Here is a 25,745-nt window from a genome sequence, read left to right as displayed (position 1 = left end):
CCCAGCCGTCCAATCAGACGCGCCCAATGCGGGACGATCACGACAAACCTCAAGAGTTCTCCTTCAACTCACAGGCTCTACGGAGCTGCTTAATGTCGGTCAAGCAACAAGTATTTCTGTAGCCTGTGGCTGGAGCAGAGATGCCAGCTCATTGGCCGCTGCACGAACCATCCCACCAAAGCGATGACGTAGATCAACAACAAGCTGCCTTTCAACCGACGAGATTGCCTCCTTCCGCTCATCACTACTCCGAGGACATAGAGCACTCCTCCCCCCTCAATCATCCACATATATAGACCATGGCCACTATCCTTCGCCCTCTCTCTCGCACCCTCCCAAGAACAATCCTCAACCCAACCTCCCTCCGCCCAGTCACCCAAACACAACTCAGAATGGCCACCACCCGCATCGCAACCATTGACGTACTGCTCCTCTCCCCTCTCCTACCCTCTCAACCTTTCTCATCCATCCTCACTAACACCAATCAGTCCTCCCTCCGCGACCGCCTCCCCCTCCAATCACCAACCCTCTTCAGCGCTAAAGCGGCCAAAAACCTCACCTTCGCAGACATCGCCTCCTCCATCGGGCGCAACGAAGTCGCCGTAGCCGCAATCTTCTACGGCCAAGCGCAAACCACGCCGGAAGACGTAACGGCGCTCTCCAAATGCCTCTCCATCGACGAAGGGGAATTGAAGGAACAATTGGCGGGTTATCCATTTAGGGGCCATGTGATGGACATGCCGCCCAGAGAGCCGTTGATCTATAGGCTGTATGAGATTGTGCAGAATTATGGGTATGCGTATAAAGCGATTCTGAATGAGAAGTTTGGGGATGGGATCATGAGTGCGATTAGTTTTAGTACGAAGGTGGAGAAGGAGGTGGATGAGAAGGGGGAGTGGGCTGTGATTACACTTAGGGGGAAGTGGTGAGTCTTTGCCTGCTTTTGTATTTTGTTCGTTGTGTTTGCTATAGGGCCCGCCCGTCGGGGCGAGATTTGCTACGCTGGCTGACTGAGATATTGACAGGCTGCCGTTTTCCAGATTTTGAAGCTGTGGGGCGTGGATTTCAAAAAGGGGTGCTTAGATGATATATAGGTCACATATGCCAGTCAGATATGAATGGGGATTTGCATTGTCTTCAACCCCTCTGCCTTCGCTGAACCTACTGGGATGGATGTTTTCAGAAGTCACCGTATTTTCCATCTCGCTACTCGTGATGTTCGGATGCTGATTGCACGGGCGACCTCCAGAATTGTGGAAACATGCACGGATATCGGTACCAAGCTTGAAAAGAAGAGATCGCCTGAATGCGAGCGTACATAGGTGATACGCAGCAAGCGTTTGAGGAACGAGAATGAGCCTGTGCTTGGCTTTCTGGAGGTGATCCCCTTCCAATCGAGATTTACTGAAGCGGACGAGTCTTCAATAGTCTTTGCCGTTATTTGGCTTTGGAGCTGGATCATAGACTGCTTATCGTTGTTTCACTTCCCCTGAAAAGACTGCAGGCACGTTCTTCGATTCTGAGCGGACCTAGTCTGGTGGCTCTATCAGATATTTACATTTCTAGCCCTGGCTCCTGCCAGTTTCCTGAACCGTGGATACTAAGACTCTCTTGTGTTTTGTCATTTGCCTTCACCTTGTCCTCGCCTGTCTCGCTCTCCAGCTTTGAATAGGCAATCACCTTCCCAGTACTGCTACCCTTCTCAACCCTAGAGAAAGCAGCGAAGAGCTACCCGATTACTCCGTCTTCCAATTATAAGCCCCCGGCGGGACCCAAGGCTCAAGCACATAGAATAGCTCTCCCTCCAACCCAGCTTTGACACGCCGAATCGCCTCCCATGAATCAGTGTACGCAACATTCCAGCCATGTTTCTCCGCCGCAAACAAATGGGAATCAGCCCATACTTCAGCATTGACAACCGGGCGCGACGGACACAGCTCGGGTTCAAATGGGGGATAATATCTCGAATTGGCGCCCGCAGCAAGGTGCTCCCTCTTTTCGAGGGCGACGATGAATTGGATAGCTGTGCATAAGGGGACTCTGATTACGCCGGCGTCATTTTCTTTGATATCGGATCGGTCGAGAAAGAGGGATTGAGGTATGAGACTTTGGAAGGATATGGGTGCACTCAATCCTGTCTCGACTCCTGTGAGTAGGAGTAGCACGTTCTGGTACCTGCTGACCCTGCGGACACTGGGGCAGTCGTCTGACTTATCTCTGCCATTGTTGTACCAGCCATCAAGGTTGTCGATCACCATGACGATGGCACGGAAGAGGGGAAGCAGGAAGTAGTTTTTTGCTATGTCTGGTTTTGTCCCTTGCGAATTCGGGGTTTGGGCATCATCTTTGGCCTTTCGCAATTCATTGTCGATGTGTCTGCAGACTTCGGCATGGGCGTCAATGACTCCACGCAGGGTAGACGGACCAGTCTCAGAGACCTTGATTGGAGCTGCAAAACAATGGCCATACTCAATATTTGGCTTGCAGTCATAGCACCGGAGCCACTCGTCAAGTAGAGCCTGGAAGATGATTGAGTGTGTGACCCAGCTTGTACCGTGAAAACTGAGATGCTGCGCTGACAGCAACCAGTAAAAAGCAGTGGGTTTATTGCAGAGGGCATGTAAATCCTCCGTTTCAATGGTACCCTCTGGAACTGTCAATGTCGTCCGATACTCTTCATAATGCCAAGCGGGTCGTATGTTGTCGCGATATTTCGAGTCCCTGTAGTGGTGCCACTTCTCCAGAAGATCATCTTTAACCAGTGTCTTGATATCGTCAGAGACTGGTCTGTCTATAACGACTTCCCTCCACTTATTCCCGATTCTAATTTCCTCTTCGATTTGAGACTCAGTAAGAGTCCTTGCGAAAGCTGCCGCCATCGTGCCTCGTCAATCAACGGCCCACGATTCGATTTTCAATGTGGCGATGGCTTGATGGATGAGGAAATTTGTTCCTGAGTAACGAAGTGACTGCTAGGCAGATTACGAAGCCATCTGTCTTCACTCGATCAAAGCCCACAACCCATTTACCCGTGCGCGGAAAGTAGCGAACGTGCAAGCCGTACAATTTGAAGCCTAGACCAAAATAGTCATGCCAGAAATATCTATGAATAATTCAACACTTGCTTTGAAGGCCAGACCGGACTGACTATTTGAAATCAGTAATCGGTTTGCTGCAATAGCTAGCGGTCCAGCAAACTATTGATCACACTGCAAAAGTGGGTCAATTTTAGCTTTGATAATGCTCATCAGCTTTAAACAAGGCTGCCTGTACGATACATATCAGTTGTATTAGGAATTTCGGAGGGTTTACGACTACTCTTTGTGTCATAATTTCGTACAGCCAAGTACGCCACCAAAGTCAGTTCTAAGAAAGGTGATTCAAGAAAAGAAATCAAGCATAACAGATTACTTCAGTTGACAGTAATAGTTTTTTCAGGGGCGTCAAGGACGTCCATCGCGTATACATAAGGGATCAGTGCACGATTTAGTCTGCTAGTATTGGCTTTATAATTTGTTGTGGTGCCTATGATGCTAACAGAAGCGGTGTTGTTGCTCTTTTACTGGCTGCTATTGTGTTTATGATTGCATCAGCCCACCACTAGGATTTTTGTAATCTATCATCAGGGCTTCAGAGGAAGAAAGCTTAATTATTGAAGGCAGGTCAGTTTACTTCTTTCCTTCAAAAGACTCTTCTAATTTGTCTCTATCTTTCATAGAGTCTTTCTCAATTCATTCCATTCGTAATTAAACTTAATAATTGATGAATTTAATTCTTTTCATTATAAATTTTTTTCGATGGGAATTTGCCTCCCTTTTAATTTTCTTCTTGATTTACTGAGGACTTCGAATAGAATTGAAATCTTTCTCCTAAAAATAGGGCAATTCACATTTTTCCTTAATAAAGCCCCTTTTGCTGATACGTATAGTGTTGCCCCTTTTTCGAATATCCTTAAAGTTTTCAATATTGACATAAGAAGACAGAAACTTATCTGCAAATGGCAGAATCATTGATATCTTTTCTTGGTAAAGGCTGGTCTGCCAATGTTTATAGCTTAGCACGCCTTTTCAATGTCTTTTCTTTCTTTGATCTGGTGCGCTGAAACGTGATGGCGCTTCAAAAGCGCCAGTAGCAAATTCTAAATTTCCTACTCGTGCCCCCTAACGACCACCAAGGATCCTTTTATGAACGGGTAGATGGGTGGAAAACTAAGAATGCGGGTCACAGCATACTCACTTCTTCTTGGTGCTTGGGATGGGGGACGGACCCCATCATGAGCGCCGGTGGGCATCCTATGACTAGAACAATCTAAGATGACGGGGTGCAAAAACTCACGGGCTGAAGGAAGTCCCATAGTGGATGTCCGGAGGCCCAATAATACTGCCTGGGGAGGTTGACGTGAAGCCTCGCACGACCCGAAGGATCGTTCTCCGAGTCATAGGGGTAGTTGTCATACTACCACCCACCTCCGCGAGGAGGTCAAAGTTCCGACCCTGCACCTTCACGTGGTGGCCTCCGAATCACACCTTCTTGACAAAGAGGTGTGATCCAAGCAGGGCGGTCGATCGGCAGTGTTCACCAAAAGCTTATTGAATCAACAGAGCCATTTATACTTACCGAGCCGAAGGTCGATCGCTACATATTAAGTTGACGATTATGACTCAACTTATCTCCTCATTCAAGTCGACTGCTCACTCAAGTCGACTACTCAAGTTGATAACGGAAAGTTGACAATCATGCTATTTGAAGCGACAATTACCACTTTAATTGCATCAACAGCTAGCGTTGCCAACTATTCAAAAGGCCTAATTCAAAACCCAAACCGAACCGATTACTCAGGTTCTAAACTATGTGAACCGCTAGCAGTCCACCAGACTATTAGCAATATCTCAAACTGTTTTCTACGCAGTTCATCCAAAGCTCACGAAACCGCCCATCGTCGGTCTAAATCCCAAAATGAACCAACGATGGTCTGCTCAAACCGCTAGCAGTCCGCCAAACAGTTACCAGCGCTGTCGACGAATACGATTCAAGTCAACAACTACCTCACAATTAGCTATACCAGCGGGAATCACATTCAATTCAAGCCGCCAAGATTAGACACATAGGCAGCTTAAGCACAATCCATCTCAAAACTCCAGATTACCGTCGTATGGGTGTCAAGGTCGTCTCTTGCCCTCACTCTCCTGTGTCTTTTCAACAATAGTACAAAATCAAACACTGCTTTGCAACCGCCCTAAAAGAGCGACGGCTATGGCATAATGTATTTACCCTGATGATCCTGACGTCGAGGACTTATCCATTAGTACAACTCAAGCCCTAAAATTTCAGCAACTTCTTCAGATTGCCCTCGCCTGTGTTTGAAAACTCATGGGCCTCTGAGAGGTTTGGATACCGGTGCTCAAAGTCCGTGTCAAAGGCCGGGAAAGCGTATCATATATGCACAGCTGGCAAGTGCGAGTGTTAGATTTCCAGGACCGCCAGTAGCGCAAGGGGGGGGGAGGAAAATGGGGAAGGAGTCCTCATGGCAATACTTAAAAATTTGCCGCTTTGATATCCGTCTGCCAATCTTTGAGAGAAACCAGATCGGGATCCAGAGAATGAAAGAGTATCTTATTTGCAGCCGCAAGTCAGTCTGAGGTCGTCAGCCTATCCGTGATTTCAAAAGCAGTCATTGGCCATCAAGGCAGAACAAACCTGCCACTCCAAGCACAACCGTCACGGACTTGGGGTGACTGAGCTGCGTTGCCAACCATTTAAATCTTTTGATTTGAAGCTCAAAGCAGACCGTCGGCGGCAAGTCTCACAGTCTGCTAGTGGGTTTGGGGCTCAAATTGGATTGCTAGCGGTTAAGCTAGTTCAATTGACAATTTGCAACTATTCGAGTGAATATGAACAAAACAACGTGAAAATGACTTTGAATAGCTTCAAAATTTTCAGTCTTGATTAGATTTCATCACCGAAAGTCATCTCTTGGTGGTCAGACCACTCGGTCCAAAGCTCATACCAAACAGTCCGCACTCGGTCTACTCTCCAAATTGGACCGACATTTAGCGAATCGGTTAATCTGTCTGCTCAAATCGCTAGCGGTCCACGAAACCGTTGGCAACGCTGGTCATGCCACTTGGAGTGATACCACAAAGCTCAAGTCACAAATTTTTCCATAAAAGAGACGGAGGATTACGCCTCACTCGGACTCGATGGATGTCCAGCGACTACCTATACTCTTCGACAAAAGCCCGTCTAGCGATGAGAATGGGGTAAATTTATTGAAACCCACACATCGCAAACGGTCCTCTTCTTTCGACTATGGCGGTCAATGTCACATCATCGCTTTCTTCTGAACGATCATGAAAGGCTCGGTTGTTTTTAAGGTCAATACTCAGAATGAAAGGCTTGAATGGTCCTTCAAAGCAGGTCATCGATCGATTGCAGGGTCTATGCTCCAATGAAAATTGACCAAAACTTACGCAAAAGCACGTCTAGAGTCTATAATCAGTAGAGCCAAAGACAAGCTGATATACGAGCCAAGAACATTACCATCACTGACGTCCAATTTCGAACCCATAGAGAGCTAGAAATAAAGATGTCCTCAATCACTAAAATGCCGGACATTACATACCAATACGCAGAATAGATATCCATACCCATCGCACAAACCAACTTCGACCCAACGACATGAATATCACCACCCCCCACCCTCAGCCAGCCCCTCAAACCTCCCCAACTCCTTCCCCGCATCCTCCACATCCTTCTTCGCCTTCATCCGCATATAAAAAATCGGACAATCCTTACTACTACAAATAACCTCATTATGCAAACTGCCCTGACACCGTTGACACTGCGTCCAGAGTCTCCCAAATCTGACTTCCAACTCACTAACCTTGGTCAAAGTCTTCGTATACAGTTCCCCCGTCCGCGGCGCACAATTCGCACACACAGCCCCACTCTTCTCCGCCGCCGTGACCAGCGGTTTCTTACACCCCATACACGTCTGGGTCCTCTTCGTGAACTTCATCAGTCCGCCCCCCATCGCTGGCGTAGCCACAGCAATGGACCGAGTATGCTCCCCCGTGAGCAGCTGTGCGGCCTTCCGTTCCCCTAAGATAGGATCGAAGATTCTGGCAAGCGGTTTCGCGAGCTGGTTGTCCAGGTAGTATTTCGTGTCGATAGGGATGTTGTTTTCAAGGACGAAGAGCGGGTCTTCGCTCTTCTCGTAGTTTTTGGAGCCGCCGGCGCCTTTGATGATGACGTAGGCGACGCGGTCGCCGAGGGTGGGAGCCGAGCCCGCGTCGCGCTTTCTCATACGTTCGGCGAGCTCGACGTGCGCTTGTCTTGCGTCGTATTTCTCTTTTGTGAGGGCCTTTGTGATGACGAGCTTGGACATGTCGACTTTGTTTTGAAGGAGGGAGGAGATGATATCTTTGACGTAGCTGTGATATCGTTAGTGCGTGATGTGGTGGGGAAAGGAAAGGAGGAGTGTACTCTTGAGCACCTTGAACGTCTCGATCGATCAAGATTTTACGGAGACTTGTCTCAATGACGTTCTGGACGAGACGGCAATTGTCTCTTCGTACCGTCTCGATTCCTTTACTGTCCATCTTATCGTGCTTGTCTGGATTAGTCCAATACAGACCGGCGTATCTCTTCTTGTTGATGAGCAAATATGGAAAGTAGACCTTCTCGAATTCGAGTTTGATTGGGTTGATGAACTTGGCAGAGACAAATTTTGCCGCTTCTTCTCCTAGCTCCATGGCTTTCTTCAACTCGGCCGGTCCGAACTTGACCATCACCGAGTCGGTGTCTCCGTAGATGACTGATGCGTCATGAGAGTATCCATTTGCGATCGTGTACTTCTTCTCCACTTCCTCCTTGGTCCTTTCGATCATTTGCCGCCCGTAGCTGGTGGTACTACTTGCAATTGGAAGACATGGTAGCTTGCCCACTGTAGCGCCAGTGAGACCGTACACACTGTTTGCGCTAATCTTCAAAGCTAGCTGTCGTCCGTTCAACACTGCTTTCTTGAAAGAATCCGTTGCGACGGCTAATTCTTTCTTGGCGCGTTTTCTCGCACCTAATAATTCTTCTAAAATTTGGGTCAAAAGCCCTTTCCGTATTTTCGAGGTGCAAAATGCGTCGCCGTTTGGAGTAATGATGTAGTCCTCATCCTTCACAAGCTTAAAAGCTTCGATGGCTTCTTTTTTCAGCAATGTGGTATAGCACAGATTATGTGCTTGAATAATGCTTGGATACAGAGATGCAAAATCGAGGGTTGCCACAGGTACGTCGTAATATCCTCTCGTTGGTTCAATGACCGTTGCACCTTCGTACTGTTCATCGCTGCCCTCACTTTTCTTCTGATTTGGGATGACCAGAGACTGCTCTAAGGCCTTTCGAAACAATTGACTGATGAATTTAACTTGCTGTCCCTTTGCCAGAAGATAATTGAATGGTACACCAGTGACTCTTGCCATTTCTGTATAGTTGACAAGACACATTAATTTGTCCATGAGCCGCTGCGGTAAGAAGGCATCTTTTAGACAATAGACTGCAAGTCTACGCCTTGATTCAGGAGTACCGTTGAAAAGCTCGGTGATCATGGTGTGATGGACGTCTTCTTTCTGTTCGCCCAAAAAGTGAGCACAAACGGCGTTGAGAGTGTAGCTTCGCAGTTGATGGTCTCTTTGAACAAGCTGTAATAAGTCCAGTTGCAACCTGCCATTCGTGTTGGTGGCTTTGGTATCTCGATTGCCCATTTGTTTGCTTGAGAAATTTGTATCCTTGGCATGTGTTTGAACACTTTTCAATCGTGTGAAGTAGGGAAACTTGCTGAGTTTGAGATGCTTTGCTCGGTCAAGAAGGTAAGGGAAGTCGAAGTTAGCGATGTTGTACCCTATGATCAGATCGGGGTCCGACTTCTCCAGAAATTCCCTCCATTTGGTAAGCATATCCTCCTCCGTACGGTGCTCAAAGATTTGTGTATTGACGATAAGACTACATGTGTCTAGACAAAATACGTTGCGTATGAATGGTTTGGAATCACCAAACCTCGTTACTACATTAGCGATTTGGATGACTGGGTCTTGATGTGGTTCTGGAAAAATGCCTTTGCGGCCAGCGCATTCTATGTCGAAAGAAAGGATTCGTAAAGGGGCCATCTTGGCCCATTCGCCGTCATTTGGATGTGCAATTAAATCGTGAAAATGAACGTATGCTTCGATTTGACAGTTCGAGTGCCGATCTTTGTGAGGGATCATGTTGTATTTGCCAGCCTTCGCTTCTACCCATGACATGCCAGTAACCTGCAGTGATTAGTTATGAGACCGGATCGGTGCTTCCAGACTTACTCCTCTATCAATCATAAATCGTAAGACATATTGAATGCTGTCAAATGTCAGATGTCCTGCATCAAGTCCTCTCCACATGCCCTTGTAATTGATGGCTCCGCCCTCGAGCGTCGTCCGTAATTTGTTGATATACTTGGGATCGGTGACGGTGATCTTGAGATAGGGATTATTCTGATTCCCTTGAAAGCCATACAAATTTTGTCTCATTACTATTTGGACGGTGTGTATAGCCGGCTGGTGCTGCGCTAGCTGAGTCTCGAGGAAAGCCTTGAAGCCAGCACAATCTTGCTTGCCAAAAGAAATCGGAGCCTTGATGTAGAGGTAATGTAGGAAGTCAGTGACATGTAAGAGAACGGAGTGGCCTCTCTAGGTTGAATCATCAGTACCGGTCATAGGGAGCATGGACAATGCCAACCTCTGTGACTCCGAATAACTTGACAACAGTCCTTCCTCCATGCAGCGTTCCCTCTTCTGCCTCAATTTGTTGAAAGCAAAGGTTGTGCTTGTGAGGATCGAAGTCTCCTACAGGCGGTCTATCCCAGCTTTGGTCTTTCTCGAAATTGTTCTCTTTCAAGCCAGTGAGATCTTGAGTCAATTTTTCGAGCACCTCCTCCTCGAATTGCGACTTTGGTTGCGATGAGCCTGTTTTGACGCCATTTTGGCTGAGCTTAAGCTTAGAAGGAGATATTGGGTCGAGTTTTCGCCGTTTAGCGGTGTTTGGAGAGCGTGGAGGGAGGTTGGCGTTGCGGTGAATCTTCGTAGAATCGCCTAGCGGCCGCTTAGGCGGAGGTAGAGTTGCTACAGGCATAGTTGAGAGTCTTTTGTGGTTCAAATGATTGCCATCCCTCCTCTCCGTAAATGTGCGTGTGGAGAGAGGTCTGGGTTGCGGAGCTTGCGGAGGCATCGGAGTCGCGTCTCATCGCGTCACTACGCAATTTCTTATCGATATCGTCAAAACTAGTCTACTTCCGGCTAGACGAAATTACCGCCTGACGGTGAAAGGAGCCAGTAAAGGAGCAAGAAGGCAAAGCTGCAGGCTTGATTGAGCCTTGAAGTTGTCTTGTATCAAAAAGTGATGCTCCTTCTAGTATGCTAAGCCATGGATGGGGAATTGAATGCATGGGGAATTGAATGCATGGGGAATTGAATGCATGGGGAATTGAATGCATGGGGAATTGAATGCATGTAAATAAATATACAGATTATCAGCAGGGGCTGACAATGAAGGCAGGCCTTCGACTTTAGTAGGTCACTCCAGTTTTCCAGTCAGCTTCCCCTGAGCTTCAGCTTCCTCCAATGCTCCAGGTTCATCAATATTTATGCCCGCTCTCTCGGCTTCAATTTGCCTGATAGGTCCAGTGAACCATCGTCTTGCCCACAAGAACCAGCTACCAAATGCCCAGAGCGCAACGATACCCACTGCGACCGGAGTGTAGTTGAGGGTCTGACTGTCGACGGGATTCTGCTCTGGCAGACAAAACACAATGACTAGAAAGGCGACGTAGCCCACAGCAATGAGTGCCACCGGTCGCGATGCGATCCTCAGGTTGAAAGGGCCTTTCTTAAAATTGTCGTGATAGATAAGACCGACCAAAATAGGCAGTGCATATGATACGTAGAGGCCAATAGTAGCAATTGATGTGGCTGCTGAGAAGGCTACTGTAGAGCCGAGGGATGGAATAGCCAGTAGAAAGGACAGTGTGGCTCCGAGCCAGATGGTACGGATAGGCGACTGGAAGCGCTGGTCCACATGAGCGAAGAAGTGTGGCAGACCCCTATCTCGTGCGAAGCCGAACATCATCCGAGAATTTGAAGTTAGGGAGAAGAGGCCAGCATGCCAAACGCACAGAATGACGAGAGTCATCAAGACGATAGCCCCATTTGGGCCGAAAATGTCGATCAATATCTGGATCACGGGTTGCCCGACGTCACTGTCTACCGTCTTATCGAAGTCTTGGATCGAGAAAAGGAGGGATATCATCAGGAAGAAGCCAAAGAGAGAAGAGCAGCCGACGGACATCAGAACACCGATTGGGGCATTCCAAGATGCATTGCTAGTCTCTTCTGACAGGTGCGCTGAAGCATCAAAGCCTATCCATGGCATTAGCGCTGGCATCGTGTATCACAAATGCCTTAAGAAATAAGAAGAAATTTTATTCATGACCCATCAACTTGAAATTGGAGCTATTACTGGCCTTGCAAGAATTCCTGCTTTACGTACCTGTGATGGTATATTGACTGATCAAAATTCCTACAACGCACACATACGCAGGTGACGCTCTCACACTCCAGCCAGGATCTCCTGTGCCATCGTTGAATTTTGCAAAGACGAATTGCGCGGATTGATGAGTTGGTGCCTTCGCCAAAACTGCAATAGCAAAGCTAGAGACGCCTAGAGAGTGAAGTACGACCGATGTGGTGTTCAGGTGTCTCAAGAGCTTCACACCAAAGGTGTTCAACGTTGCATGACTCCACAACAAAGCGGCGTAAATGCCAATGGTCTTGCCTGCAGTCGGCGAATAGGAGCCTTTTATCGTGGCGGTCGTTGAGATCAGCTGGGCGCACCCAAATGTAATTCCAGTGGTGACGGCGACTTGACCGAGCAAGTTGAACCATCCAGTGATCCAAGAAGCAAAAGCAGACGATCTGGGAGGAGCTAGGATAGCTGCCCAGAAATAAGGACCGCCTGCCGTTGGTATTGCAGATACAATCTCAGCCATGCCCAAGGCGACGAAAAAGGTGAAGAAGCTGACGCATATCCAGCCCACCGACATGACAGCAGGGCCGCCAGTCGAAAGGCCGTATTGAAATAGCGTCGTGATGCCAGTAATGACACTCTATGTAAGTCAGATTCGTAGTCTACATATATCGCACAGGAAGATATCAAGCCGAAGAAGGTCACAGATATGACGGGTATTTCCGCTTGGTGAAGAAGAGACGACACCTCAGGCGCTCGGTCACTTACAATGATAGAGAATGAGACGCCAAAGTTGTGTAGGAGAGACCAATTGCGCTTCAATTCCTGTTTGTATCCTATCTCAGCAAGAAGATTTTCATCTTGTTCCTGCCTCGTAGGCAAATCGGAGGGGTAGCCGGACTCCATCCCCGCGTATTTTTGAAAGATATTTTTGTCGCAGCGTTGACGACGCGACTTGTATGAAGGTCCGACGGCGACATCTTGCTTAGATACGGTCTTGTGCTCCGTATCTTCATGGCAATCTGGACCGCCCCGTTGATTGGGCTCTGACCTTTAGGGTGGCCTTGATACCGGTGGTACCCCACGCGATTGGCCGAATTTTCCCCTCCCCCTCGTCTATCTTCACCGGTAGATCCCTAGTTCGGGATGGTTGTCAGTGGCCGAAGCTTTAATCGCCTTAATCTCTGGGCGGACTCCACGCGGACTTTGGCTGCACAGTGGGGGCCTTAGTGCAGACTGCAGAGGGCGGACCCAAGAGACGGCAGGCGTTGCATGAAAGCTTCGGTATCATCGGCGCCATTATTATCCACATGTTGCGAAAAAGTCGACTCGGGAAGCAACTGTCAATCGCTATAAACAAAGGACATCACGACGACTTGCCACTAATTTTGAAGCCTCCTCAAGAGTATTTTGTCCGCAGTTGAGGATGGAGATGTACAAAAGATCGCGGTCGTCAAATCCGCTACTCGGGCCCTAGCGCGCGTCATCCTGCGGGGCAACGATGACCTCAAAGTCAAGCTCCTTTTCAACGCCTTTGGACAATGGCTGAGAACGACAATCCTTTGCTCAAGGCATTACCGCCCGAGACCGACTATCTTTCATATCTCACAATACTCGAATACAACCTGACCAAAGAACAGCTTCCAACCCTTCATGGCGTTCTTCAAGACACCACCTTGACAGCAAATATTGGGTGGGACCTTGTTCACCTACTTTTACCGCTCCTCCCTGAATCAGAAGCATGTTTGAAAGATGTTGCTTCCTTGGGCAACCCAAGAGAGGTGATCTTGAAGGTCACGGAATTGCTAGAAGAGATCGCTCACGAGGAGCGCGAGGATAACAGCCCTGGGGCGCAAGAGGCGGACATCTTGAATGAGAAACTTGAAGAAGGATCCACGCATGGAACTACAGCTGAAAGCCAAGAACCTCCTGAGGAGCAGCAGGAGCCTTTATCAGACCGCCCTGAGACCGTCGATCGCATCAGCATTCTGCTTTCAATGCTCGCCATCCTCCACCCACGAATCAAAACAAAATATCCAAGCCGATTCTTGTCAACGTCTCTACAATCAATTCTGCTCGCATGTTCCTCATTGGACGGATATTCTGCCGTTATCGAGTTGGTATTGAGCTTCTTGAAGCAGCTATCAGGAACAAAAAGGCCGGCCTTGCCACCAAGAAAGTCCAGTGCATCCCTTGCGACTCTGCAGGCTGCGCAAAGTCATTCTTCTGCTCCTGACCCAGAAGCAAACACAGATGGAATTGCAGACGGAGAATTAGAGATTCAACAGCGTCTGATGCAGTCGTTCCTTACATTCATTGCAGAGGTCTTCCTATCCTCGGCGACCCTACTAGAGCCAAACATAGGTCTGAGCTGGGCAGAAAGATTTCACGAGAAGGTGCAGCCGCAGAGAATTGTTCCAGGTCGAGAGACTATGTCTGAACTTTATGAGAAAGACGAAGATCTTCATCAGAGGGACTCGATCATGGGTCAACTATTGGTTAGTCACATCATCCTAAAATCAATTGAATTGTACTGACTTGTTAGGCTTTGTCACGCGATCTGGGTCTCAAGTCCGAAGACTTACTTACGACGATTCTCAAGCCTCCAGAAAAGTCTCAAGAGGATGAGACCGAGTCGAGCGACCCCCCGTCTTCTCCCTCAGATGTCCCACTCTCGACCAAAGGCTCACTCTACCTTCTATGCGCCATGCTCGCGTCTGAAACCCTCTTTCAGACTAAAATTTGCTCTTTCGCAGCGTTGCCCGACTACACCGATTTGCTACAGACCCTCCTCCCCGACCCTTCAACCTCTGACTTGAGCATTCAGCCTCCAGCCTACCTCGATGCAGTCCTCTTCCTCGGCTTCCATCTTCTCCACAATAATCCTTCCACCCCACTCCCCGACGAAGGATCCTTCAAGCACGCCCTCCAGCGCGTGTCTCTTCTCTCTGTCCAAACGCCCAATCCAACACAGCGATACCAAGCTCAGCAACTTTCCTCAAGCCTCGTCCACACTCGTGCCTCTGATGACACAAAATTATCCTGCATCAAGGATATTCTCGAACACTGCCCCTACGACAATCTCCGCGCAAGTGCTGTCAACTGGCTACAATGGGAAATACTGACCACAAATCCCTCCCCAGCACCAGCAGCTCCGCCAGAAAAACCCAAAAGCATCTTCTCCGACCCTGCCGTTCTCGAAGAACTACAGCAATGGCTCTGGGGGGATGACGTAGCCATTCTAGGCCATCCTCCCCTGAACGACCTATCGGAGTTGCAGGGCAAATCCGCCTACTGCCTCGCAGTACTGAAGCTCATCCAAGTCCTCTACTCAAATAGAAACGTAGTGAAGAATCTCGACGTGGAAAGGTTCAGGGAGCAGATCAAGAGCGAGATGCTGGATGGATTAGACATGGAGATTGATGATTGGAAACACAAGTTTGAGAGTGGAAGAATGGATGAGTATGGGGGTCCGGAGGTGGGAGAGATGGTGATTCAGGAATTGGAAGTGCTGGGCTATCGGGTTGAGATATCTCGGAGGGTGGTAGAGACGTTCGAAAACAAGGGGTAGAACGTGGGAATGGCATAGAAATAGACTCAATTCATGAGAATAGACGAATGAAATGGCATGCATTCACAACCGCTTTCTCCCCAGCATAGCTGACTTTTGCCTGCTCTGACGTTTGTTCAAAGGTCTCCGAGATTATCCACCTCCAAAAGTGCGATCGCCCCTCCGCCAATCTCTTTCTCAAGGATGCCACTGCCTACTGGACGCCCTTGCCCTCGACAGGCAAAAAGCGATGTCGACACCGGCAGGATTTGAACCTGCGCTCACGAATGAAACAGATATCGGATCATGAACAAATTCGAGTCTGTCGCCTTAACCACTCGGCCACAGTGTCTACATTAAAAATTGAAATTATAATATAATATATTTTAATACATCGACGAGGGTAAAGAGACGGATCATGACCTCATCCGTAAACAATCACACTAACTCTCATCCCATCATTCCATTACGATTTAATTATCCTCCACAACCAATGATACTTTGCCCGCACATACTACCGCGCCTTACACCTCGACCTCACCAAATCCCTTCACCAACTACGTCCTCCATCAGCGCCCACCCAATCTCTTCTCCCGTCCATCCACAGCCTCGAATCCAGACACCAGCAACAATGCCACGACAATAACCTTCCTCCGCATCGCCCAAGATGTCAACAACCACGACCTCTTCCTCACCCCCCTCCTCTTTTCCTTCCCCGACAGCTCCTCCCACAGCCACAACAGTCACAGCCACACCCTCTCAAAACCACTCACCAACTCCCTCCAAGCTCCTAACAACCTACATCCCCCTCTCCGGCCTCATCCTCGCCCCCACCCTCTTACTCCTCCCTCCCCGAAAGCTGGACCTCTATACTCTTCCGCTCCTCACAATCTTCGGGATCAGCGCCGAGGAATTGGGGTATGGGCACTTCTCCGGTGGAACGGGCTACTTCAGTCAGAAACGACCGCTGTCGAGTACAGTTGGAGAAATCACTACCTCCAATCAGAGCAAAGGAATTGCAAAGGAGATACCAGCGTCACTGGCCCAGGCACAAAAACACGAGGGGATAAGGACGGGCACAGCAGGCGAGGTGGGAAGCGTGAAAGCCGTCGGTGCCGTCACGGCCGCGATACAAGACACCTCCACCTTCCCCACCTCCACCTCTACCACACAACAAGGCAACGAACCAAGAGGCGGGGGCAAACAAGACGGCCCCGGCCCCCTCGGCGGTAGCGGCACCTGGCTCAGGAACTTAGTCGGCGCAGGCAAGAAAGAGCTCCTCGGCGGCGCGGGCGAGCCCGGCGTGAGGGATCTGGGACTCGGCCAGCGCCAACCCGACACCCCGACCACCCACCTCAACGATGCCGGCGAAAGGAACGGCATCATCATGGGATCGGCGAGGGAGATCGAGCTCGGTATCCGCGCTCAAACACTGGGGTGGAAAGACAGCTGGAAACACGGCGTGCTTGGCTGGGAAAGGTTAGGGGCCGATGGGCAGGTTTTGCTAGCATTCGAGTCTCCCCTTCCTTCAGGCAACAGCAAGAAGAAGGGGGAGGGCGCAGGAGTTCAAGGCATAGAAAGCAAGGCTGTAGAAGACGCAGAGGCAAAACATGGAGGAAAAGGACTAGGCAGAGGAGGGGGGTCGCGGGCATGGCAAAACGGCTCTGGTACGGTGACGAGGGCGAAGGGTGGAAGGAGAGACGGATACAGGAGGAGCGGAGACGGGTCGAGGAAGAGGGGCAGGGGGTGTGGGATCTGGTGGGGAACCATATCGGCGAGGCTTTTGGGAAGAGAGAGGATGATGAGGACGAAGGCTGAGGGGGTTCGAGGTGAGGACTTGGAAAAGGGAGAGAGGGCAGGTGATGTCGGAGGGGGTGGGTGTATATAGATGGGGAGGATGGAGGTGGTGATCATTTCTTGGACGATTACGTTTTGAGAGCGCGGCGTCAGGTCCACCGATCATCAATTCAGGGAGCATAGCAGTCCTTCACACCAAAGCAATGAGCATGAGAAGAAAAAAATGAAATAAGACCCCTCTATTGAAATGCTACAAAAAGAAGCTACTGATAAAGTGATGCCGTTGCAAACATATATGCACGAGTCCAAATGTCACTTTTCAGTGCTGCCATGCTAGACACTCGCCTCCGCATGACCAAGAGAGCTCCTAGCCACGATCATGCTCCATTTCTCTCGCTCGTGAATGATGCTCCAACCAATACCGTTCTCCCTCCCTCCCTCCCTCATCCGTCAAATCCACCCCTCCAATCTTCAATTCCCTACACCCATCATCGCGAGGTCCATTCAAGCCCCCATTACCACTGGTCCCCATACGCCGGGTGCTCCCACTCATCCCTCTGCCCCATCACATCAGCCGTCGGCTCATCAACCTGCACAAAATACGGTCGATTCTCCTCATCCCTAAGGATCCCCAAGAAGCCCCCCGTAAGTATATGCACAATATGTCCATATTTCTCGCTCTTTTTGATGCCACAGGAGTCTGACTTCTCCATGTGTGTGATCAGGCGCACAAGCGGTGGGTTTTTCTTGAATGCGGGCGAGATACCGTCATGGTAAAAGTCGCGGAGGGACATAACGACGCCGTCGATGATAGGCTGGTTTTTGTCGATGTCGAAGCGCTTGGAGCACGCGACGCAGGCGTAATCGGTGCCCCAGTGGTAACCGGAGACGAGATGATTGAGGAGGCCGATGCGGCGTTTGTAGGTGGCTTTGCTGTGGGTGTGATGGTCAATTAGTGGGTTGTGGAAGGATAGTATTGGCTAGAGGTAGGGGAGGCCATAGGGGGTATGATGAAGGGAGGGAGAAAGATACTTACGTGCAACCAGGAAAGGGACAGTGGTACTGTCCGATAAAGTTGTCCTTGAACTCCTCCAAGCGGTATCCATGCCAATCATCAATCATGTGCGAGCCAGTGGTGAAAGTTCTGGGATCATATCCACCAGGTCTAGGGTCTGCACGACGTCGGGGAAGCGTCCGCCCCTCTGCCGTCAAAGGAGGCTTAGAATCTTTGTCCAAGCGCTTTGCCCAGGATTGTTGGAACTCTTTATCCTCGTCACCATCCATTGTCAGCAGATCGAAGTCCTGGGAGGCGGCAACACTGTCACCATCCTCTTCGAGATCTAACAAGTCTTCTGGGCCGACAGTCCTATCCGATCGAATTGTTCCACTGTAACTAGAACTACCATCGTCTTCGTTGTCAAAATCACGGTCGAGGAGGGATTCATCCATCGATCCATTCACAGACCCAAGACGTACACCCCCAGCGACAGACTCGTCACCGTCTTCAGACGCATTGTAGCTCCAGGTCCCCTTCTTCGACTGATATTCATGCATAGCTGTTGCATAATTAAGGGCAGCCTCTCTACGATTCTTCCGCATCTCCGCCTCCGTAGCCAGTCCTCGCGGGTCTTTACACTCGTTACACATGATGTGCTTGACGTAAGCAGCGCCGGTGAAGAACATCATACCGCATCCAATGCAATGGGGTTCTGACGCAGTGCCATGATACTGTCAAAACTGTGAGTCAAGGGTGACACTAATCCTCCTAATCCGGAGAATCGACTTTACCTTATACTCATGTCCTTCCTTTGCCTTTTGACAATGATAGTCTTTTCCACAAAAAGTACAGCAGATATGTCTGACGCTGTCGATTTTGTGGGCCGTAAGAGCCACTTCGTCCTCACAGTCGATATCGCAGACTTGACAATATCCATCATGTTCATAATACTTGTGCTTATCAAGAGTACCCTTGTCAGCAAAGCCATCGGCGCAGTCGGCATACGAGCAGGGATATCTTGCGTCATGTTTGGCTGATTTGCGAGCGGTGCCAGAGTTCATCGGTATGCTGCTTGAAGTCGCAGGCTTGCGAGCTTGGATATTCTCTTGCGTTTTCTTCTGTGCTGCTGCTACAACTGCGAATCTGTCAGGGACATTGGCTGCGGGTTTTCCCTTTGTCTGTGGGGTGATTTTCTGTGATGGGTCTTTCCGCAATGCATTTGTGTCCGATGCTTTTTTTTCAGGAGTAGCAGACAGCCCCCTGAGGTGGGGTGGTACCTTTGGGCTCAAATTGACCTGGCCACCAAGCAATTGCGACGAATTGCTGGAAATAGCCTCTAGCCTCTTGATGCCAAAGTGTTGAGTTTCGAAGTAGGCATTTTCCAGAGCGTGCTGGCTTGGGCTCTGCGACTCATTGCGCTCGAGATTGGTGGTGCTTTCACTGGCCATAACGGACGAGACCCCGGTGGCATACCCCGTAGATGTTTCTTTGACAGCACGCTGTCGTTTGATGGGGCCACGCTTGTGAGGTGGAAGGTTGATAGTACGTTCAATATTACCCATGGCTGCAGTGTTAGCAGCGTTGTCCATGGCGCCACGGTCCGGATTGAACTGTTGCCAACCAGCCACAAGGGCCGCGTCGGAAGTGGACGTCATGGTCATTTTGTCCGCTGGAGTCGTGATGAAGTGTTAGTGATGAAGATTGTTACGTGGTATCATACAAGAACCATGGCTGTGTTTAAAGAGATGTTACCACGTCGAGATAGAAAGTGACGCGAGGTTCGACACTTGCTCGATTCACTTCGACAGGTCTTGGCAATGCTATTGATGTTTGCGGCAAAGTGCCGTTAGGCAGCGATAGCCACTGTCTTCACATGCAAAGATTTGGAAGGTGCAATGTGGCATGGACAATTGAGGGTTGAAAGAGATCGAAGTGAAAAACGGGACTTAGGGCTAGTAGCAAACAAGACATTAACACCTCGGAATGACAGTACAGAGGCGAGAGAAGCAAGTATCACACAGGAGCTTAAGTGTGTGAGACACCACTTCTTGGGCAACGCGACTGTCGATTTGCCACCGTGATAAGGTATACCTGCAGCATGTCAGCATTGGATTAACGATCTTGCCCTTTGAGCAGGGTTCGGGTTGCACCTTACTTGCTAATCGGACGGGTCGTATCTAGAATTGAATATGCAGACCGTTTCCTGGCAAGCTATCAAATTTCTTCTTCACTAATCGTGAAATAGCTCTCACCACGTCGAAAAGCGTGGATACCCATATAAATCGTCCGCAGTCATTTGTTCCCCAGAAGTCCTGATCAGCTCATTCGCTACTCGTCTTACGCCGCTTGCTCTCCTTTTCCCCTTCCTCAGCCCCTTCTACACTAGCCCCAACTTTGCCTTCTGCAAGGCTTTCCTGAAGATCTCCAACGATAGGCGATTCTCTGGCAGGAGCGGGTTTGTCGATAGTAGGCAGCTGTGTGTTTTCTGGCTCCTTAGTATTCTCAGCACTCGCTACTGGCTTCACATGCGCAGTAGCAGACGGAGGTTCAACATTCTCGGCCTCACTCTTCCGCTTCTTGCCTTTGCCTTTAGAATCAGAGGACTTAAGCTTTTTCTTCTTTGGCTTCTCGGGTTTTGTATCGTCACCAGCTTCTTCCGCTGGTAGCTCTTCTCCGATGGGCGCAACAACGTCTGTATCGCCAGATTTTCGCTTGCGCTTCTTTTCCTTAGTCTTTTCAGCGGCTGATTTTCGCTTCTTCTTTTCAGGTTTCTCATCCAACTTTACTTCATCGCCATCTGTCTTTTCAATATCGGCCAATGTAGCACTACTCTTGGCTGGTTCTGCATCGCCAGACTCACGCTTCCGCTTCTTGTTTTTTTCTCTCGTCTTTTTCTCGGCTTTCTCCTTGAGCTTTGTATCTACCTCCGCCGAGATGTCGTGTTCAGCCGCGTCTGCGAGTGTGTCTTCAGCAGTCTTGGTCTTGGCTTTCTTGTGTTTCTTGGTCTGAACGGAATCCGAAGGAGTGGAGCTGCGCTTTGGTGGTTTCATTCCAGGTATATCTACCTTCATAGGATTGCTGTCAATGATGAATAGCGGCATCCCATCCTCTCCTTTTTCTACGTCGTTGGCGTTATAGCTGGCGTCAGCTGATCCCTTGGTTCCGTTCGCAATGGGTATACTATTTGCAGTCGAAATGCCATTGATAGGCTTGGTAGCGGCATTGTTGGAACCTGAACCTGGTTTCGAAGCACTCCCAGCTTTTGCCTTCTCCTGGTCGCTAGCTGCGCGAATCTGAGCCAGAGTTCTTTTCTTGATTCCTCTGGATTGACCGACTTTATACACATCGTCAGAAACTGGAACATCGATCCCTTGCTTCTTCATTTCGGCTTGGGTTTGTCCATATTCTGCTGCGGCGTCACCCCAATTGTGGTCTGCTGGAGAGTAGCCGGGATACATTGACGCGGACGAACAATTCAAAGGGACTTGTTGACGCTGGCCCCTGGGTATGATCTGGCGCACATTAGCAATGATGTGACGTTGATACGGGGGGCAGTTCGCATACAAAATCCTTAGCAGTCCTCTTTGATTCAAATACCATTTGCTCTGTGTTTTCAATGATCTTGCAAATGAGATCCCAATTTCTAGTGTTTTCCTCTATATGCTTCTGTACCATTTGCATCATTCTTAAGTGGCCTTCGCAATTGGAGATATGATGTCGGAAGACCTGTATTCGACCTGTCAGCTTTGGCACATAACCTGGGATAAAAGATCCACCTCTGGCCATGGTATGTGTCGAGCAGGTGTTGGGCCTCTACCAGTCCATCTCTTCGGTGGGCCGTGATAATAACCGCCCTGCGTCTCCGGTCCAGGATCGCGTGTGTGCGTGCGTTCGTGAGGCACGCGGATTTTGTTGATGTAGCCCTCTGCGGTGTTTCTGATTTTCTTTTTCGCCATGTTGAGGTTTAGGCCTGCTTGGAGGGGGAAAGTGCTCTGAGGTTGAAATTAGTCTTTGTTTTTCGACGAGATCCCGCTAATGTTCCATTCGGACTAGTGAAATCGCTTAACACTAGCTTATCCGAAGTATCGCCAGCTCGAGGGCCCTGAAGGCCCCCATCTTGTCCCCTGAAGCACACGCATTGAGTAACACAAATGGCAGATTGCGACCAGACATCACACGCTGTTGCGAAACACAAACAAAATTCGAGACCACACTGTCCACTATGTGTTCCCAACCATACCTTGAATTTTTCTTCGCCGCCATCCAGCATTCTGTGCATTTACTTTGATTCAGCTTTACGTGGCACTGACATCTTCCTGAGCATTTGCTAGATAAGGCGCCAGTCTATTTCCGAGACTCTAATCGCAGACATATTGAAAGCCAGCGTCTTCTAACGGGGTATGATACAACCAATGACAACATAAATACAAATGCATACCTCCATGGGTATCTAGCTCTTCATTACCACCGAACCCGGCGTGCCACACGCTTTTTTCGCCGATTATCAGTGCATCGTAGCCCATTCACCATGCTCCAATTCCCCCAGCCCTTTGTCTCAATCACGGTATAGCTCCGTTGCAAAGCACAATCCTCCTACTCTGCTTTCACTATTTCTCCCCGAGTAACCCTCTCACCCTCTCCACTCGACCAACCCGCTTCCTCAGCTCCTCCAATCGCTCTGCCTTCTCCCTGTCACGCCTCTCCAACACCTCGACTCGATCCTCCAGCTTCTTTCTGGCCTTTCGCTCTTGTGCTACCATCTCGTTCGCTTCCGTAAACAGCTGGCTACTCAGCTCCTCCAGCTCGGACTGATTATGGTTGAGTTGTTGCTCTAGAGACGCTCGTATTTGCGACTCGTTATGCAGAAGCACGCGTAGGTTTTCTGGAGAGTCGGTCGGAGCGATGTTGGGTGTTGGTGGTATAGGAGGTGGATTGCGTGCAGAGGCTGGGAAAGTATTTTGTGTCGCTGGCGCGGAGGGAGGGCGGAGCAGGTTTTGAAGGCGGGAGGGGAGGCGGGATTTGTTGTTGTTGGATGTAGAGTCAGCGGAGGTGCCGTTCGTGGTGTGGAGAGGCTTCGAGGATGGTTCTGCGGAGGTGGAGCGTGAAAGAGGATGTGCTGGTGCAAGGTGGGGGGAGGAGCGTTCTTTTGCCCCACCAGCAGATGCGGTGGATTTGAGCTGGTGAAGTTGGTCTTCGTAGTCTGCTAGTTTATCGACTGTGAAGCCGTTAGCTACTCTCCAAACGAATATTGTGGGGTGCTGCTGTCACGAAAACGTCACAACGGATAGGTGGCTGGGGTTATCGGGTACCTGCTGCGGTGGCTTTCCCGGTCAAGATGCGGACTTGTGCCTCGAGCTCTGATATTCTCCTCTGGGCATCTTCAGCTGCTGCGCTGGCGGCGGCGTACGACACATCGGCGCCGCATTGTTGGCACGTAGATTGGAAGGGAATTGAGGGAGCCGTAGTGATGGGTCTGGACGCTGGTGGTGGTTGAAGGATGGTTACTGTGGACATGTCATCCTATAGATGAGGTCGCGGAAGCTGTAGGAGACTCTGGCTTCTCTCTGCTTGGTATGCAACAAGTAGGATCTCACTTGAGGAGGCAAGAAAGGGGAGAGGCGGCATGATGGTTGGTCTGACAGAGATGGAATTACGTCTTGGCATAACGGCTTGTTCTCAACTACGGCAGACTACATCAGCAACCGAGCATTAAATGCATTCTCTCGATCTCACTTTCTAAATTGGAAGTCTCGCAGCTCGAGTCTGCCAATCGTGGGAACATTCCTACCAAATATGAGTCACTTGCTGTACAGATTGGTCAACACTTTGCGCAGACTCAAAGACCGCTCAGCTCTAGAGCCACAAATAAAGATTAGGTAATCAGCACATAACCACGCAAGAGCTCTAAGGGGCAATGATGTTTGAGAGGGCATACTTTGAGGTCGAGCTCTCCAAGACTGCCCTTCCGAGGGAGGCAGTAGACCTTGGAATAGCTGTTTCCAGACCAACCAAGGTCCCTCTTTCCTGTGGCAGCAACTATCCATCAGGCGTTAGACTCCGTTATTTTCTCTCTTCACTCTACAAGTCATCTCTCAAGATCCTTAAAGGTAATATAAGTCATCAATTGAAGCAGTACTAGCTATAAAAATGTTCCCAATACCTCAGGTTGTATATCCAACGCCGACCCCATCGCCTCCCATTACATCGCGCACGCCACCCTTATCAGTATGGTCAACGTCAACCTCAGATCCGTCCGACCAACCGTCAACTTCATCGTCAGATTCTCTTTCTTCGGCGATCGTCTTCATTCTTGTACCTGGAGAATTTCAACCGCCGCACGTCTATGGGGAAGTTCAAACTCAGCTTGGGTGTTGTGGATATGAAGTCGAAACCTTGCCCCTGCCTTCCCAGGAAGTCGTTGAGGATAGAGATGCCCGTAGCAAGGATTTGATTCGCTCTTTCATTGAAGATGTGGAGTGTATTCGTCACCGCCTGGATTATCACATCGTCGAGCAGGAGAAAAAGGTCATTCTTGTCATGCATGGATACGCTGGCCTTCCTGGCACCCAGGCACCCCGTTATTACAGCAGAGCCGCACGTAAAAGGGACGAATGGAGAGGTGGTGTGATAGGAATGGTCTACATTCAGGCATGGACGCCTCAGAAGCTCGCTGGCTTGAGAGATGACATTGAATCGCACCCCGATGTCACAGCTCTGGTAAGTTTTCACCAAGTGTTATTTATTTCTGGCGCCGTGCGTCATATTGAAGACTTAACTGACCATCTTTACGTCCATTGCCAGAGAGAAGCTACCGGAATCGGTCCTGAAGTGCAGAATGATGAGCCTTATAACGTCACGGCAGAAGGATACATTGACCAGCGATCTCCATTCATTCATGGCCGCGCGGTACAGAAATTAATGGACCAGATAAACTTTGTCGCTTGGCGCAAGATACCTTCTACGTATCTCATGGGAGAAAAGATCCTCGGTGACTATATGATGAAGTATGAGCACGGATACGAACATGACCTGACCGAGACGCCAAGTTTTGAGCAGACCGTTTGGCGTGCTATCACAACTTTCCAAACTATCGAGGTGAACCACGAATCAATCTTTTCCGGCCATTGCCCAATGCTCCATCGATCGGACTGGATTCTTGGCGCGCTGAAACGGTCCGCTGGAGAGCACGTCCCTTTCGAGGCTGGAATTCAAGCGTGGTGCTCCATCAAAGCAAAGCATAGGGGTGCGGGGAGACCAAATACAATGGATGATGACCAAGAGATGACAGATGTCTAAAGACTGACACGGTATGACTGACGCAGAACTAAGCATCTAGAAAGATGTCTAACACTATCGACAAATTAATATCTATTTACATCCACTAACGGTCTCTATGTCCTTACGCTCTACCGCGCCTACTCTCCACGCCTTCCATCAGAACTACAACAATTGCCAACCCGATTTTACTCTACCCCTGGCAGCAAAATGCCTGTCTCATTCCTGCCTGGTGCTACTCTTCCCCTGTGAAACATGCGTCGTAGCTAACTCTACCAACCACTTCTCAATTCCCCGCGCGCATCCCTGGATCTAAATAACAGCCACGATCACCACCTCACTACCGACTTCCATCCACATTTACCAACTCATTACCGATTTCCGACTGCATTAACCACCCCACCATCAACTCCCAAACCACGCAAGTCCCTCAACCTCTACGCTTCTGCCTGCACCCCGCATCTGTGTAGATCTCTCCACCTTCTCTGACTTACCCTGCTCTTTCCATAACCTCTCCTCTCTTGCCCTTTTACTCTCATACATCCAATTCCCCACACGTCTACTTCTACTTTCTCCCCTTGA

At 49.4% G+C, this 25,745-nt stretch overlaps 10 protein-coding genes and 1 non-coding gene across 11 annotated transcripts; 4 read left to right on the top strand and 7 right to left on the bottom strand.

Moving 5' to 3' along the window:
* Positions 1-299: 299 nt before the first annotated feature.
* CYN1 (Cyanate hydratase) lies at positions 300-929 on the top strand (the record flags this gene model as incomplete). Its single annotated transcript, XM_044813256.1, has 1 exon — positions 300-929. One exon carries the CDS (start codon positions 300-302, stop codon positions 927-929), a length of 630 nt encoding a protein of 209 aa, XP_044669534.1.
* Positions 930-1,736: 807 nt separating this feature from the next.
* KY384_004751 (uncharacterized protein) lies at positions 1,737-2,879 on the bottom strand (the record flags this gene model as incomplete). The annotated part of the gene is made up of 1 exon (XM_044813255.1): positions 1,737-2,879. The coding sequence occupies one exon, from the start codon at positions 2,877-2,879 to the stop codon at positions 1,737-1,739; it is 1,143 nt and encodes a 380-aa protein (XP_044669533.1).
* A 3,806-nt stretch (positions 2,880-6,685) lies between these two features.
* POL3 (DNA-directed DNA polymerase delta) lies at positions 6,686-10,155 on the bottom strand (the record flags this gene model as incomplete). Its single annotated transcript, XM_044813254.1, has 4 exons — positions 6,686-7,433; positions 7,486-9,302; positions 9,348-9,713; positions 9,763-10,155. The coding sequence occupies 4 exons, from the start codon at positions 10,153-10,155 to the stop codon at positions 6,686-6,688; spliced, it is 3,324 nt and encodes a 1,107-aa protein (XP_044669532.1).
* Positions 10,156-10,596: 441 nt separating this feature from the next.
* KY384_004749 (uncharacterized protein) lies at positions 10,597-12,450 on the bottom strand (the record flags this gene model as incomplete). The annotated part of the gene is made up of 3 exons (XM_044813253.1): positions 10,597-11,438; positions 11,569-12,184; positions 12,313-12,450. 3 exons carry the CDS (start codon positions 12,448-12,450, stop codon positions 10,597-10,599), a joined length of 1,596 nt encoding a protein of 531 aa, XP_044669531.1.
* Positions 12,451-13,085: 635 nt separating this feature from the next.
* On the top strand, positions 13,086-15,115 carry KY384_004748 (uncharacterized protein; the record flags this gene model as incomplete). Its single annotated transcript, XM_044813252.1, has 2 exons — positions 13,086-14,042; positions 14,090-15,115. 2 exons carry the CDS (start codon positions 13,086-13,088, stop codon positions 15,113-15,115), a joined length of 1,983 nt encoding a protein of 660 aa, XP_044669530.1.
* A 233-nt stretch (positions 15,116-15,348) lies between these two features.
* On the bottom strand, positions 15,349-15,446 carry KY384_004747. The gene has a single exon. It is a non-coding gene; the product is annotated as a tRNA-Ser (tRNA).
* Positions 15,447-15,761: 315 nt separating this feature from the next.
* On the top strand, positions 15,762-16,982 carry KY384_004746 (uncharacterized protein; the record flags this gene model as incomplete). The annotated part of the gene is made up of 1 exon (XM_044813251.1): positions 15,762-16,982. The coding sequence occupies one exon, from the start codon at positions 15,762-15,764 to the stop codon at positions 16,980-16,982; it is 1,221 nt and encodes a 406-aa protein (XP_044669529.1).
* Positions 16,983-17,406: 424 nt separating this feature from the next.
* On the bottom strand, positions 17,407-19,543 carry KY384_004745 (uncharacterized protein; the record flags this gene model as incomplete). Its single annotated transcript, XM_044813250.1, has 3 exons — positions 17,407-17,824; positions 17,928-18,619; positions 18,755-19,543. 3 exons carry the CDS (start codon positions 19,541-19,543, stop codon positions 17,407-17,409), a joined length of 1,899 nt encoding a protein of 632 aa, XP_044669528.1.
* A 666-nt stretch (positions 19,544-20,209) lies between these two features.
* Positions 20,210-21,844, bottom strand: KY384_004744 (uncharacterized protein; the record flags this gene model as incomplete). The annotated part of the gene is made up of 3 exons (XM_044813249.1): positions 20,210-21,400; positions 21,453-21,614; positions 21,665-21,844. 3 exons carry the CDS (start codon positions 21,842-21,844, stop codon positions 20,210-20,212), a joined length of 1,533 nt encoding a protein of 510 aa, XP_044669527.1.
* Positions 21,845-22,495: 651 nt separating this feature from the next.
* KY384_004743 (uncharacterized protein) lies at positions 22,496-23,402 on the bottom strand (the record flags this gene model as incomplete). Its single annotated transcript, XM_044813248.1, has 2 exons — positions 22,496-23,103; positions 23,198-23,402. 2 exons carry the CDS (start codon positions 23,400-23,402, stop codon positions 22,496-22,498), a joined length of 813 nt encoding a protein of 270 aa, XP_044669526.1.
* Positions 23,403-24,035: 633 nt separating this feature from the next.
* Positions 24,036-25,184, top strand: KY384_004742 (uncharacterized protein; the record flags this gene model as incomplete). Its single annotated transcript, XM_044813247.1, has 2 exons — positions 24,036-24,605; positions 24,690-25,184. The coding sequence occupies 2 exons, from the start codon at positions 24,036-24,038 to the stop codon at positions 25,182-25,184; spliced, it is 1,065 nt and encodes a 354-aa protein (XP_044669525.1).
* Between the last annotated feature and the right edge of the window lie 561 nt (positions 25,185-25,745).

This window comes from Bacidia gigantensis (genome assembly GCF_019456465.1).
Source record: "Bacidia gigantensis strain McMullin 20006 chromosome Unknown contig_244, whole genome shotgun sequence".
Classification (NCBI taxonomy): domain Eukaryota; kingdom Fungi; phylum Ascomycota; class Lecanoromycetes; order Lecanorales; family Ramalinaceae; genus Bacidia; species Bacidia gigantensis.
Note: the sequence above shows the minus strand (reverse complement) of the source record. Positions and strands in the feature narration are given on the sequence as shown.